At 56.0% G+C, this 15,011-nt stretch overlaps 1 protein-coding gene across 2 annotated transcripts in view; it reads right to left on the reverse strand.

Annotated features, from left to right (window-relative positions):
• Positions 1–15,011, reverse strand: part of VIPR2 (vasoactive intestinal peptide receptor 2) — a 76,355-nt gene that overhangs the window by 38,108 nt on the left and 23,236 nt on the right. For both annotated transcript variants that reach the window (XM_082845982.1, XM_082845981.1), the window contains exons 3-4: positions 13,669–13,776; positions 10,041–10,138 (exon numbers count right to left, since the gene is read on the reverse strand). In XM_082845982.1, the coding sequence (XP_082702108.1) occupies positions 10,041–10,138; positions 13,669–13,776 (206 nt within the window). The remainder of the gene's footprint in view (positions 1–10,040; positions 10,139–13,668; positions 13,777–15,011) is intronic.

The raw sequence follows: 15,011 nt of genomic DNA on the forward strand, positions 1-15,011 counted from the left end.
ACTCAGCAGAGCGTGCCGAGTGGAGTGGCCAGTCCGGGGCCTTTTCTCGTGGTGGCTTTGGAGCAGGGCTGCGGAAGGACCTCGGAGCCCCTGGACCAGCAGCCTTCGCCAGGGCCAAGGGACAGCCTCTGTCTCAGGTGCAAGGAGGTGCCTGTTCTCACCTGAAAAATGGAAGGCTGAGGCTTCTTTGTTTTAAAGCAGATGTTTTAGAGACCATCAGAAATGACAGCCTGTTTTCATGGGAATGTGGTCCAAAGCGCACGCAGTCATCAAAGCTACTCCCCAGACTCAGGCACCATCTCAGATTCAGGACGAGTGAGGCTCACTGTCACATTTGCAACAATGTTATGAGTTGAATTTTTCTGCCTGAAAGTCGTTGGCAAATATCTTTTAAGACCCACTTATTCTGCTTAGGAGACTGTAATGATAACCTAATAGTGCTGGGTGCTTTGCAATTTACAAAATATAACACAGAAGTTAATTCATTCACTCCTCCCAACAGCCTGTGAAGCAGCAGACGGAGTATTTTTGCCACGTTCCCCTTATACAGATGGGGGACCTGAGTCTGGGGGTGACAGGTCAGTTTAAGAACACGAGGCCACCAAGGTGCAGGGCTGAGAGTCCACCCGCACCCCAGCGTCCCCTCCCTCGGAGGCCGCCCTCCCTGGGGAACGTTACTTGTCTGTTTCAGCTCTCTTCCTTTAAGAGGAATCGGTCGGTTCTGCATGTAAGGAGCGTGGACGTCACCACTGCATCCTAACGATGAGTGGAACTCTGAAAGGACTGGAACATCACCATCTCCTTGGGCCCACGAGGGAAGGGAGGACACAGGACAAACAGCTGCCCCAGGACAGTGGGGTACAGGTGGCAGCAGGAGCTGGGGGTTCCCAGAGCAGAGTCATGAGACTGACTGTTAAGCTGCAGGAATGAAGACACTGGTGTGGCTGAAAGGACAGACAAGCACGTCAACGAACAGAATAGAGCAAAGAAGCAGACTCATGTAAATAGTCACTGGTCTCTGACAAAGAAGCAAAGGGAATACAATGGGGCAAAGACAGTCTTTTCAACATATGTTGCTGGGACAACTGGATCCACATGCAAAAAATGAATCTAGACACAGACCTTACACGTTCACAAAAATTAACTCAAAATGGGTCATAGACCTGAATGTAAAGTGCAAAACTATGAAACTCCTAGAAGATAACATAGGAGAAAACCTAGATGACCTTGAGTTGATGATGCTTTTCAAAATACAGCACTGAAGGCACCACCATTCATGAAAGAAATCATTGACAAGGTGGACTTCAATAAAATTAAAAAATTCTGCCCTGTGAAAGAAATGCAGAGGATGAGAAGACATAATATCTGCAAACGCACATCTGATAAGGGTTGTTGTTCAAAACAGACAAAGGGGCCTCCCTGGGGGCGCAGCGGTCGGGAGTCCGCCTGCCGATGCAGGGGACGCGGGTTCGTGCCCCGGTCCGGGAGGATCCCACATGCTGTGGAGCGGCTGGGCCCGTGAGCCATGGCCGCTGAGCCTGTGCGTCCGGAGCCTGTGCTCCGCAACGGGAGAGGCCACAACAGTGAGAGACCGCAAAAAAAAACACAAAACCCCCCAAAACATACAAAGAACTCTTAACACTCAACAATAAGAAAACAAACAACCCAATTTAAAATGGGCCAAAAACCTTAACAGGCACCTCACCACAGAACAGACCGGATGGCAAACAGGCAAATGAAAAGGTGCTCCACACCAAAGCACAGCCCGCGGTATCATCAGGCTGGTCTAACGCAACCAAGAGTAAAATCCACAGCGAATGGGCGCGAGGACTCTGGGGCTTGTGGTGTAAGTGCTATTCACTGATGAGGCTGTGGATTAGTTTCCCTCAACCATAAAAGGATGATGAAAACCAGCGCATTACCTCATGGGCTTGTCGGGGGATTAAACGAGATAATCCATGCAAGGAGCTTGTAAACACTCTTAGTAAATGCCCCTAAGTGACTCATGTGACTGGGTTTGATTTTACAATGAAAACCATTTTTATGACGAAAGAGGTCTTCAAGGTTATTAAGTCCAACGACCCAAGTCCTCCTGAGTCAAGCCTCCTTTGTACACAGTCTGCTTCGCAGAGGACCTGGGGTCCCCCACCCCTACGCTCGGCGTGGTTCCCGCCGCCCGCGCGGCCCTGACCAGCGCTGCGGTGGAAGGTGACGGGACGGGTGGACGCAAGGACAGGCGGATGGGCAGGGCTCCTGCTGACGGCGGCGCCCCCTTCAGTCTGTGGGCGGTCAGAGGCACTGCAGGAACCCAAAGGGGAGACGCAAGCACGCTGGCTTTGCGCTGGGGCCTCCTCCAGTCTCGCTGCAGGCCTCAGGGCCGTCTGAGGAAGTGGACCGACCCCAGGGGGCCGCTGGGCTCTCAGGTCAGAGGGCGCTGGACAGCACTGCCCCGGGCGGAAGCGACCAGGCACCCGGCACAGCCAGTCTGGGTGACACACAGGTGACATTGCTCGCCTTGTCCCCGAGATCACCTCTCTCCTGAGGACGAGCGGAGATGTCGGGAAGGTGTCTGATGCTTCGTGGAGGGGCAGGAGGGGGGGGCGTCCGGATGCTCATCGTGACTGACGCCCACTCGCCACAGGGCTGATTTCCCATGGAAGCTGCACTGCTGTGTAGCTGGGAGCAGGGCATCTGGCAGCTCTGGCCGTGGGCCCGGCGGTGACATCTCAGAGGAGGTGGCTCTGGGGATGCGGGGCTGGAGCTGTCGGCACAGTCGCCAGGGCTGTGTGACCGGCTGGCAAAGAGCCCCTCTTTTCAGTCGCTACGGGGAGCACTCCTTTGCTGGTGTGAACGTGTTAGAGGAAAATGGATTTTCTTTTAAAAACCCAAATACGACGTTTCTGAGGCAAAGAAACCTCCAGATATTCTGGAGCAGTTTCTCCCACTGAGACCTACTTACAGCACAGAGTTTATGATAAAGAAAAGGCGACCGACAGAGGGATTGGGAGACTTTGTTTTGCTACCAAGCGTCCTCACCTTTGGCAGATAACGCGCATCTGATTCTAGAAACATCAGACAAACCCCTCCGAGAGCCTGTGACGTCTGCGAGGTCGAGGCCGATGTTCTCCAAACACGACACATGAAAGAGCAAGGCTGAGGGGTGGGAAGAGGCTGGGTCACGTGCCCCAGTGCCGCCTGTGCTGGCAGACATGCCCTGAGAACCGTCCTGGGACCCAGACGGCGGGTTAGATGGCAGCTGTGTAAAACTCGAAAGCTCCCAGGTCTGGTACCGGTGCTGAGGCTACGTCACAGCACACGCCCCTTTAGGAAGGACGGCCTTGCCGTTCACGAGCTGAGGAGGTGCATGTGTGCAGCTCGGGCGTCATGTCCGCGTTCACGCCCGCCGCGCACCCGCGCACTGATCGCGGAGGCCGCAGGGCGCCCCGGCCAGTCGGCTCCCCTGCACCAACCCGGCTACTACATCGCTTCAAAACAGGTTTCAGTAAACGCACGACAGAGGGAAGTTTCCTCGCTGTCCTGACAGGGTCCCTGGTGGGAAGCAAATGTCACTGAGAAATGATTTGTCAAACAGCATAAACTTAAGTGATTTGGGGGGGACCTAAAATTTGATTTTATTTGAACACAAGAGTTAAGTATTTGCTGATTTTTGAGAAAGTAGAAAATATAGGCAAACTGTTAAAGGGAACCTGCAGTAACGAGGCCACTGTTTGTCCTTCATCAGCACATTTCCTGGCTTGCGGCCTCTCCAGGCCCATGTCCAGCCGCTCGAATTCCCCAGATCACACCCATGTGACAGGTAGTGTCAACTTGACAATTGGTAGGTGAACCTTTCCAAAACTCTGTCTTCTTTTTTTCTAGGTCTTTAACAGAGATTGCGAGTACCCAGTAAAGCAAATATTGCTAATTGCCATATCTTCTTCAATTATCTCTTAGGACCACAAACTTTTAGTCCTGAACTTGTACGTCACATGGAGAAACTGACCGGATCGCCCAGTGAATGTCCTGGTTGCCCCCAACCTGCCCCAGAAACGGTGCCTTCCCTCCCGTCCCCACCTTGAGCGCCTGGCTGGGACGGCCGGTGAGCCCAGCTTTGCCGACTGCCAGCTGCCTGGGCCCCAAATGTCTGTTTTCCCCAGGCAAGGCTGTCATGTACAAGCCCAATGAAGAGGGGGTCATCAGGGAGATCGGACCCTCCCTCAGAGACCTGTTCCTGGCTGAGACCGGCCTGGTGCCCCCAGTGCTGTGCTGGGGCCCCAGCCCCGAGTCCTGCCTGATGCCCCAGGGCTGTGGACATGGCTGGCCCCCTTGGCTGTCTTACAGAAACGGCCTGGTGTCCGCAGTGGGGTGGGCTCCTGGCTCGGCCCCTCACCCCTGCAAGGCTGGGGCTGCCTGACTTGCAGGCACCCTGTGTCTCCTTCCCCGAAGACGGGTTGTTTCTCTGTACTTCCCTGGACACCTGCATTGCTTCCTACGCGCTCCTGAGCTTCTTCTCCATTATTCGACCCTAATTTCTGTGCCCTCCTCTCCTTTCTTGTAGGAGAACCTCCCGGAGCCAGGCACCTACCCCGCTTCTGCAGATGTCCTGGCTAACCTCCTCTCCCTCGCCCTGGTTCTCCTTTGGCCTTGGAAAGACTCACTCCTCTATCGGGCAAGTGCTAAGCATCACGCTTACAGGTTCAGGTGAAACTGGCCAGTAATCGCGTCTGTCTCGCGAATCTTCTGATCACGCTTCTGCCGGCGGTCACATCTCTGCCTGGACCGTCAGCGGGCGGCGTGGTATGTGGTGCTGGTTATGGCTGCCGCCCAGTCCCACTGGCACCGCTTCCCCCGTCCTGAACCCCCAGGTTCTGCCCTGCCTGCCTCGCTGCCGCTGACCCAACCTGCCCCTGTCTTCAGTCACTGTGGGGAGCGCTCCTTTGTTGGTGCGGACGGGTCAGAGGAAAATGGATTTTCGCCATCGTTCGACGAGTGGTCCACGCGGGAGTGTGCCCCTCACGTGCCCCTGAAAGCCACGGCGAAGCTCCTTCCCGCCCTTTGATGCAGAATGAAGCGAAGCCACCGCCCTTGGTGCTTGTTCGGAAGCGGAACGCAATCGGCCACCGAAACGGAAGCAAGTGTGAGGCCCTCCTGCACCTCCAGGTGCTCCAGTCCTGGCCTCCACCTCCCACAGGCTGCTCAGCATGTCCCTGCCCGACCGTCCTCTCACATGGGTACGTCAGGGGTCCTGCAGGGCCTGGGAGTGAGAGCTCGAGGGCGCCTGACATGGAAGGACTGAGCACGCCAGGGATGGGGACCCTTGGGGAGGTGACGTTAGCGGTCAGTGGCAAAGAGTTACTGCAATGGTCCGAAAGCTGAGAAGAGACTGCAAAACTATTTTTAGGAAAACATGGCAGAACGTGGAGGAAATGTGTTCACTCAAAGCACGGGAATATGGCAGAACGTGGAAGAGATGTGTTCACTCGGAGCATGGGAAGGCTGAAATGCCAAACAGTTCTCTTGGCTAAATTTAGCAGAAGTGCTCTTTATTTAAGAACGATAGTAGCAAATATATAATGCAGGAGACATATGGACCGCTTTGCCTGGTGTGTCCACCCAGCACAGGGTGCCTGCATGTCACTGACGCTGCTGTTCTTCGGCAGGGCGGCGCGGCAGCAGGTCGGGCGCAGAATCCTATGTGGTGACTGAGTCGTGGGTGGTGGCCATGGAGTGGGGACAGCCCTGGGGTCCTTCTAGATTCATCTGGGAGACTCCCAATAACAGGGAAAAGGAGACCACCCTGGGCCCACGAGACTTGTCATGCGTGCTCATTTCTAGCACTTTTCATGTTTTGCCATCTCTCAGCATCCCTGGGAGGTCAGAGAGACGGGAACACTGGGCAGCGGGTGGGACACTGAGGCAGGGAGGCTGGCCAGGGAGTGCTCTGACCAGAAGCCTCCAGACAGCCGTCGGTGGAGGAAGGAGGTCAGGATACCAGGGTCCACCCGACGGGCCGCAGTAGGAGCCACCGGGTCAGGAGAGTCCCCGGGTCTGGGGCATGATGGGTCAGGGGGCCTGGGGGGTCAGGTGACCAGGCAGACGGCAGCAGGTGGAACGACCGCCCGCCTGAGGCTGAGACCTTGATGCCAGGAAAGCCTCTTCGGCTCCGGAGACCCGTAGGCTCCCATGATAAGGGTGGGGGCAGCGAGAGGGGCTCGTGGTCTCCGGCTGGCCTGCTCTCCCTGCAGGCTTCAGCAGGCTGGGACAAGGCAAAAGGGGGAGAGGAGCTGCCGGTGTGGCCCCCGTGGGTCTGGGGTTGGCAGGGGGTCCTGAGAGCCTCTTAATGGGATTAAACCCTTTATCCAATGATTGAAAGAAAAAAGGCCTAAGAGGAAGATGCGCACACCTGAGGCAGGTTTTGCTGGGAGAGCGACACAGACTGGGGAGACATTGCTTTATGGAAAGCGGGATGTGGTGACGGGGCGCCCCGAGCCGAGCCTGGCTGGCGTCAGGGTTTCACTGCACCAGGACACGCAGGTCTGGGCCACCGCCACCCCCCCTCCACGACTCTGCGGGCTCCCATGGTCCAAACGAGGAGCAGCTTCGCAATCACAGCTCCCGTGTCATCCAAGGGGTCCTCTGGGGTCTTCAAACTCTTTTTTCCTTCACGGGACTCCCATTCCCAACTGCTTTGTCTCTCAGTTCCCTCACTGTATGTGGCTTTTGTGGAAGCTGATATTTTCCCTTGAATTTAATTAATTTTGAAACCAACAAAGGTTGCACACACAGCGCCCAGGGCAGAGTTTGGCTGCACGAGCACAGGAAATCCAATTAAAATCGTAAAACTGGGAAGGAAGAGAGTGGCTGATGAGATGAAGAGTGACGTGGAAGCAGGAGGCCCCGTGGATCGAGGGGCCGCTCCCTCCCTCCCCCCGGGGAAGACCATCCCGGCCTCACTCTGGGCAGCTCAGCGAGCTGCGGTTTTCATCTTCCAAGCGACTCCTTAAACAACCAAGAATTCGAAGCGTGAGAGCAGTGGAAGCTGCAACCAGGAAGAAAATTATTCATGTTGGTCTTGTGCCATCATTCTCCTCACCTTCGCACGTTAAAATATTTTGAGTTTCTAATCCATTGGCAGAGAATATGCATTCATGATAACTGCAGAATCTCTGAAATGTTTAATTGAGAAGAAAAATAGCTCTTGGCACTGGACAGAAAAGCATTAGGAGATCACAGGTGCTCTGTCCTCGTGGGCTCTGAGCTGACATGGTTCCCACGACGATGTCCTTTACAACCACCTTGGGCTCTCTGTAACCCAAGGACAGAGTCGGATCGTTACGGTTCCGGGAAATGTTTACTTGTGGAACAAGTACAGGCTCTGAATAAATGCTGCTGGCGAGGCCTCAGGACGCTGTGTTCTTCGCCCTGACGTGTGTCCTGAGGCCTCGGAGTTACGAACGCTGGGCTGGCTGCCGAGGTGGAAGGGAGACGTGGGTGATGGAAGGCGGCTGCTGGGGCCCCACCCCACCCACCCCTACAGAAGTCTGGACACTCTCCAGCTGCTGCCCCCGTCCTGCAGGGCCACCTGGGAGGCAGGTGGGATGTGACAGGGTCCCGGCCACCGTGGGTCTGTCATCACCCCTGGTCAGAGTTCAGGGTTTTCAGAACAGGGCCTGGGACGCTTTTCTTTATGGAAACAGCCCTGAAACTGGGGTTAAATTCTACACGAGTTAAGGTCTTATTCTTAGACACCAATAGGACGGCTTCCTGGTTTGGACACATTTAAGTAGCTGAACAGCAGTTTGCTACGAGTCTGGAACCTGAGATCCCCTCACTGTCCAATGAAAACGTGCTTGGACCCTGATTCCACGAGTGGCCTCTGACCTGGCTGTGCACCCGGCCACCGGCAAGCACGTGGGCAGTGGCACTTACGCCCATCCTCCAGGGAGCGGGGTGGGGGCGGGGAATGGCTGACGGCGGAAGAGGCTAAACGCTGCCCAAGCCTCGGGCCCAGCGTTGGGGGGCTTCACCATTTGTGCTGCTGTCATGGGGGCCCTGCGAGACCTGCCTCTTGGCCACGCCCATGGGGAAAGGCTGGGCCTTCTCTGTGGGATCCTGTAGAACAAAAGGGGCTCGTGCAGAATGCCCCAGGGGCACAAGTCCACGGGCGGTGGTGGGGGAGACAATGGCTGGGAAGAGTCAGCACAGCCCTGGCCTGGCTGCCCGCCCAGGTGTGTCCCAGGCCCATTGCTGTTGCTTCCACCTGTGTAGGGAGAGCGGGGGGCCCGGGAGCGGCCCCTGAGGAGGGGGTCAAAGAGGCTGGCTCTCGTCAGAATGGCGGGGCCCTTGGCCACATCACATCATTTCTCTAAACCTCAGTTTCTCCATCTGTAAAGTGGGTTGTCACCCAGACTAAATGAGATGAGGGGTGGGCAAAGGCGGGGGCATCGGTCAACAAGCACAAACCTGCAGTGATAAGATGAATAGGTTCTGTGTCTCACCAAAAGCAAACGGAGGGGCTTCCCTGGTAGCATAGTGGTTAAGGATCCGCCTGTCAATGCAGGGGACATGGGTTCAAGCCCTGGTCCTGGAAGATCCCACATGCTGCGGAGCAACTAAGCCTGTGCGCCACAACTACTGAAGACCTCGCACATAGAGCCCATGCTCCGCAACAAGAGAAGCCACCGCCATGAGGAGCCCGCGCGCCGCAGTGAAGAGTAGCCCCCGTTTGCCGCAATTAGCAAAAGCCCGCGCGCAGCAACAAAGACCCAACGCAGACAAAAATAAATAAATAAAATATATATATATATATATATAAAAGCAAAGGGAATCTGTGAGGCGATGGACTGGGGAATCATCTCATATTGTATACATGTGAGAACATCACATCGTGTACGTTAAATATATACCACGTCCATCAGTAAGAAGCACATGATGCAGGGCTCAGAGCTGCACCACCATGATTACCCTCACTGACCACCGGTGACAGGTCACTTGTCATCCAGTTAGAGGGATACCAGCTAAAATACAATGAACTTCCTTTCCTAGGGTTTACTAATTTGGTAGGAAAAGAACCGGCTTTAAATTGTAACTCTTAGTGAGGAGAGCAAAGAAAGCCCCTCTGTTACCCAGGAGAAGTGATGGGACAGCCACATCCCTAAGGGCCTCACTTGGGGGCAGGACCCAGGGGCAGCGGAGGTGAGGTGGCATGGGCGGGGGGCAGGAGATGGGCCTCGGCGGCACAGACACGGTCTGCCCGCACCGTGTGGGCTCAGGCGTCGGGGGCAGGCACTCCCCAGGGCCTCACACCCGTCGTCAGGGAGCACGTCTGAAACAGCCCGGCTCCCGGCTCCCAAGGCCCTTACCCATCCACACGGGGTCACAGGGCGAGCGATGGGCTTCAAGGGGAGACGCTGACCTGGCTTCCCGGTGGCAAACAAAACAGACCCCACCACGGGGCACGGCCGGGTGCGGGTGCCGGGCTGAGGATGCCCACCGCTTAAAGGACCGCGTTCCCGGAGAAAGGCTCTCCTCACACTATGCCTGCCCCACGCCGAGTCTCCACCACGGCCCGAGAGAGGCAGCAGCGGCCAGCCGAGCCTGGGCAGCCCAACCAGCAACGCGGGCTCTAAGTCTGCAGAGCTGCTCCAAGTTTGGTTCCATCCCCGCTGCCGGCTCAGGGCTAAGAGAACAACCGCGTGGCTTCTCGACAGCCACGGGTGGCAACACCCTAAAGGGAACAAGGAAACCCTCATGGCAGAAGGGACACTGGCTAAGCTCAGTCCGGCAGGTAGAGCCACTCTTGGTGTCACCTTCCAGATATACCACAGCAGGTGGAGAAAACCAGCCTTTCCCAGCTCCAAGACTACGGAACCAGCACATAATTCCAAAGGCTGGGTGGCTGAACTGAAACCAGGGACCTCATTGGCCAGATTTGGCCAGAAGTGAAAGAACACCTGAGTTAGGCTTGGAGCAGCAAATGGTCGCAGTTTACCAGGCACCTCGGAAAAACGACCAGAAAGGGAGGCCCGCGCAGCCCTTACCTTGCTCTCATCTTCGGGGTCATTGTAGCCGCACGCGTCCATGAAATCCGGGAACGTCTCTGACCACCCGTCCCTGGTGCAGTTCTTGCTTATGTTTCCTGGAAGGTAAAGGCTAGGTGTCTGATCTGCACGTCAGGACTGGCCTGGTGGCCAGGGTCCCCGCCTGCACCTACGCTGGCTTGAGAGGCTCCCTCTCCCTCGGGGCCGGCTAGGGGCCTGAACCCGGGGCAGCTGCTCAGGGTGCGTCCCCCTCTTTGGCATCCTCGCCCACGAAGCCTGGGCAGTGGCCCCTGCATCCCCGGGGCCTCGGCGGCTGGAGGGAGCGGATTCGGTGCCAAAGCACGGGCGCGGTGTCCGGGGCAATTATGATGGGACAGAGGTGCCGGTGTGTTCTACTCACTACGGAGCGGGGTGGAAGCGAACAGGCTGTTCCGTCCACTGAGAGGCATCGTGGGCAGACCCTGGCCGTTCTGCCCTGCTCTGCCCTGCGCTTTCCTGCTCCCCTGGGCCAGTCCTCACCTCGCGGCCCCGAGGCACAGTGACCAGAGCAGCCAGGGCAGGCACCACTGGCCGCTGTGGCTGCAGGAAAGGCCGTGGACGTCAGGTTCACGTGGCATGAAATAGACAGCTTTGATTTTATAGCCCCACTGTTTGCCCCTAGGAACCTAACGTGCACGTCAGACTCAGCAATGCAGGGTCCCCTGCACAGGAAGAGGCGTCTTTAGCAGATGACACACAGGGTGGTGAGGGAAAGGGGATGGACCTGCTGGGTGGGCTTCGGGAGCTCGGACCCAGGCTGGCGCGGCGACTTTGGCCCTGCTGTCTCTGCTTCCTGCTGGGACCACAGGCCCAGGGCTTTCAGAATAGCAAACGTTTCCTCACACCATCTCTTTTTATTTGCACACTTGGTGGCATCACTGTTCCCATTTTATAGATGGAAAAGTGAGGCTCTGAGGGTCAGTAACAACTGAGTTTTGTGCTTAAAAATCCCTCATTTCTTCTACCCCAGGGCAGCGCAGCGGTTCACCTGCTCTGACTGATGAATCAGGTGGGACCAAGAGTGCGGTGTGTCCGCCCTGGGGAGGAGATAAGCGTAAGCCACTCTGCTCCCCGTGGGGAGAGAGGCCGGGGGAGTCCAGACCCCAACCCGCTGGAGAGGAAGTGGGTTGGGTCGGTTTCAGCAAAGCCCCTGGAAAAGAGCACCTGGGCTCTCCCGGCCCAGCCTCACTCCAACACCGCCATCCCCTGGGTCCTCCGATTCCAGACCCGAAACCTCCTGCTCCAGCTCCCGGGGGGCCTGCGGGCAGCTCGGGCACAGGAACTGCAGTGCAGTGGGCCAGACAGAGACCTGAAAGGGGCAAGGTTGCTGAGGTCTGGCTCCCCTGCCCCACGTTACAGAAGGGAGACCGAGGCCCACAGAAGGGAATGACCTGCCCGTCAGAGTCGGGAACAAGAAAGGACAAGAACAACAGTGGTGTCGGCAGCGTAGGGCTCACCGGCTCCTCCCGGCTCTTCCGTATTTAATTCATGCAATCCTGACAGCTACATGAGGAGGCCCTTTGATGATCCCATTTTACAGGTGAGAAACCTGAGGCTTAAAGAAGCTGGGTCACCCGCCCAAAGCTACCAGATTACAAGCGAGGCGCCCGTTGCAGACCTGGGCAGTCAGCTCCTCACCTGCACAGCCCACCTGCTGCCTACCTGCTCCTGGGACCTGTACCCTAAGCTCTGTGGAAGGGCAAGGAGTGCTGAGCTAGCCATTCCTCACTTATAATATGGCAAACACTAAGGAGGACATTTAAATAAACCTCATCCTACGAAGTCGAGATTCGCCCACAGGGTTGTCATCTTCCTGGCTTCACACTCCTCAGTGAAACCTTGGGCAAAAGTGGAAGGTGGGCTTCCAGGAAATGCCTGAGATGGTAAAGAGAGGGGCTGGGGAGGTGATGGAGGGGTCAGGGAGGTGAGATGAGAGAGCGGCAGGGAGGTGAGGGACGGGTCACGGATGTGAGAGAGGCATCGGGGGAGAGATGGACAAAGGGGTGAGAGCGGGGCCAGGGAGCTCAGGGAGAGGGGTGTGGGAGGTGAGGGAGAGGGGCGGGGGGTGAGGGCAGGGAAGTGAGGGGACGCTCAGGGAGAGGGTGAGGGGAGGTGAGAGAGGGACCTGAGAACAAAAGTGGGGCACAGCTTAGGACTCAGAGTCTGGTCAGCTGTTGTGAGGACCCCGCAATCTCCATGCCTCTCCCCACTGTGGCCCCAATTTAGCTGCAGTGCAGGGGCCTCAGCACAGTGGTGTAGGTAGCCCCACCCCAGCTCCCTAAAGCTGATTGCACACTCCTTCCTGTCCTCAGTCCTTAAGTGCATGCTTGAGTGGGACTGTCCTGAAAAGGCCACAGTCACACGTCTGGCCCTGAGCACGGCCACCTGGGCTCAGACCCTGTCAGGAGGGTCCTGGCTTGGGCCGAGGCAGGAGTGATGGGCAGGCTCCAGGTTGAGGCCGGTCCACCGGATGTGCTCCCATTGCGGGCCGTTTCAGCTACGAGTCAGGGGCGGGCCAGGGCCCTCGCAGCCCTCTGGGGACTGGCCAGGTGGCTTCTGGAGAAGACGGGGAGCAGAACTCAGAACTGGGCTGCCTGGCCGAGGGCACGGGCTCCTGGCTGTGTCGTTGTTGGACGCAGAGCATAGGCGCCTTCTCCCCAGCTGAGAGAACACTGATACTTGACGGCATCCATGATGCCCTAAGGTTCCAGTTCGTCAGAATAAACCTCCGAGTCCTGGAACCTGGCCCTCCGCCACCTGATGGTTTGATACTGTCCCTTGCAAAGACCTGCTCTCGGAACTGTGCCCAGTCCCCCAGCTCTCCCCTCCCACAGAAGTAGAGTCTCCCACCCGCCTGTTCACATCCCCTTTCCTAGCCTGGCTCAGGGGGACCTCACGTGGGCCCCAGGGCTCACCCGCATGGGGACAGCAGAGCAACGTGCTGGTTGCCATGACAACACGCACTGATGTGTAGAGACACCCCCCAATTTCCCACTTACAACTTTTTATAAAAAACGGGTCTATTTCTCGAACATCTGGGTTTCCTGGGCCTGTGTGCAGAGCAAGCCCCGGAAGGAGGGGGCGGCCCATCTCGGTCAGCACCTTCTGAGGCTGGAAGCTCCGCGACTGCAGGTGTTCAGGTGACAGGGGGCCGGGTCAAGGGTGGGGCTGAGAACCCAGAGAGTCGGTCCAGGAAAGGAGAGGATTCCCGTGAAGCAGAAAGTGCGTTCCCGGCCGAGAAGGGACACCCTGGAGGACGCTCTCTGGGGGTTACGGGTGCCCAAGTGCGGCAGGTGTTTCTAGTCTCTCCCTGCCTGGTGCCGCGGCCCCTCGTCTGCGCTGGGCGCCTGTGTGTCTGGCTCCTGCCCAGGGTCTCCTGTCCGCCCCGCCATGTTGCTGTAGGGTGGACGACCTGGCAGGAAGCCTTCTGTGCTCCCAGTCTCTAAGGCCAGCTCAGCACAGCTGCTCCCTGACTCACTGGGCCAAAGAAACTGACGCCCTGCTTCTTGTGCCTCCATGGAGAAGCCGGCCCCTCGTATGCCCCCCCCCCGCCCCCCGCACAGCTCAGAAACAACACAGACAACAGTACCTGGTTTGCTATAAATGTTGCTGAACAGTTTTGGACAGGGCACCGTGACAGTCTCGCCGACATCCGCGGGGAGCCAGCACGTGATGTTGTCCCAGAGGCCGCTGCAGGCTGGAGGGGAGACGGGGGTGAGCAGGGCCCTCTGCCCAGCACAAGGGCAGCACCCTCAGGCCACGTGTGGGGTGCCCAGGGTGGTGGGACCGGATCTGCTCAGAAGCTTTTCAAATAGAAAGCCTGTTAATTAGGTAATTATCTTGCAAATTATTTTTCTGTGAAACTCGCACCACGATATTATTGAGAATATACTTGGCATGGGTTCATTGTAATCAGCTTTGGATGAATAAGCAGATCTGCGGTAGAACGTTTCTGAGAACCCAGCATGCACTGCGCACTTTCGAATTATAGTAGAATCATTGCTTTTTCCTGCTGAAGTGCTTCCCGCCCACCCCCCATGTGATAAAATGGGCAACACTGAGTATTGTGTAAGTCTTGGAGGTTAGGGTCCCCTAGATGCACATATACTTGTGCGTTTATGGATTCTGACTTCCAGGACAATTTGCAAATTTAAATATTTGAAAAGATTTAGTTGATTTCAGCAGTCAAGATGACATATTAGCGGTGAAATCTTAGGCTACCCTCATGGAGTTATCAAAACTTAATTTGCATTATGTTATAGCTTAAAACACTTTTCAGATCTCTTATTCGGTTTAATAACCACCCCACGACAGTAATTCATACCAACACTGTATTAGTCATCTCACTGACAAAGAGCACTGAGGTTTGAATGGTCCAGGGGCCTCTCAACATTAAACAGACAGTAAGTGAATCCACGTTTGAACCCCGGAAATTTTTATCACAAGTCCAAGGTGTTTCTACTGTATTTTGTGACCTCTAAACTTTTATACTTCATTTAAACTTCAGTATTGGAGGAGCAGGGTGCTAGCCTCAATTAAAACAAAGAAAGAAACAACAGTTCTGCTCTCTGACACGCCACGCGCAACTGTACGATAACTGTGCAAACACATCAATGGAGTTATGCATTTTTGGTTTGACCACGGGAATGTTTTACTTCTAAGAACAGAGGTAATGAAAAGTTGGCTACAAACCAAGTTTTGCAAAAAAAAAAGATGAAAATAGGGACTTCCCTGGTGGTCCAGTGGTTAAGACTCCGCACTTCCACTGCAGGGGAATTGGGTTCGTTTCCTGGTTGGGGAACTAAGATCCTGCATGCCACGCAGTGCGGCTAAAAACACAAACAAAAAAACCATGAAAATACTTTCTAAAGGCTTTTTAAAATAAAATGAAAATACATTCATCCTAAAAACTGAATTACCTACCGAAGATTG

This window comes from Leucopleurus acutus (assembly GCF_964270905.1).
Source record: "Leucopleurus acutus genome assembly, chromosome: 9".
Classification (NCBI taxonomy): domain Eukaryota; kingdom Metazoa; phylum Chordata; class Mammalia; order Artiodactyla; family Delphinidae; genus Leucopleurus; species Leucopleurus acutus.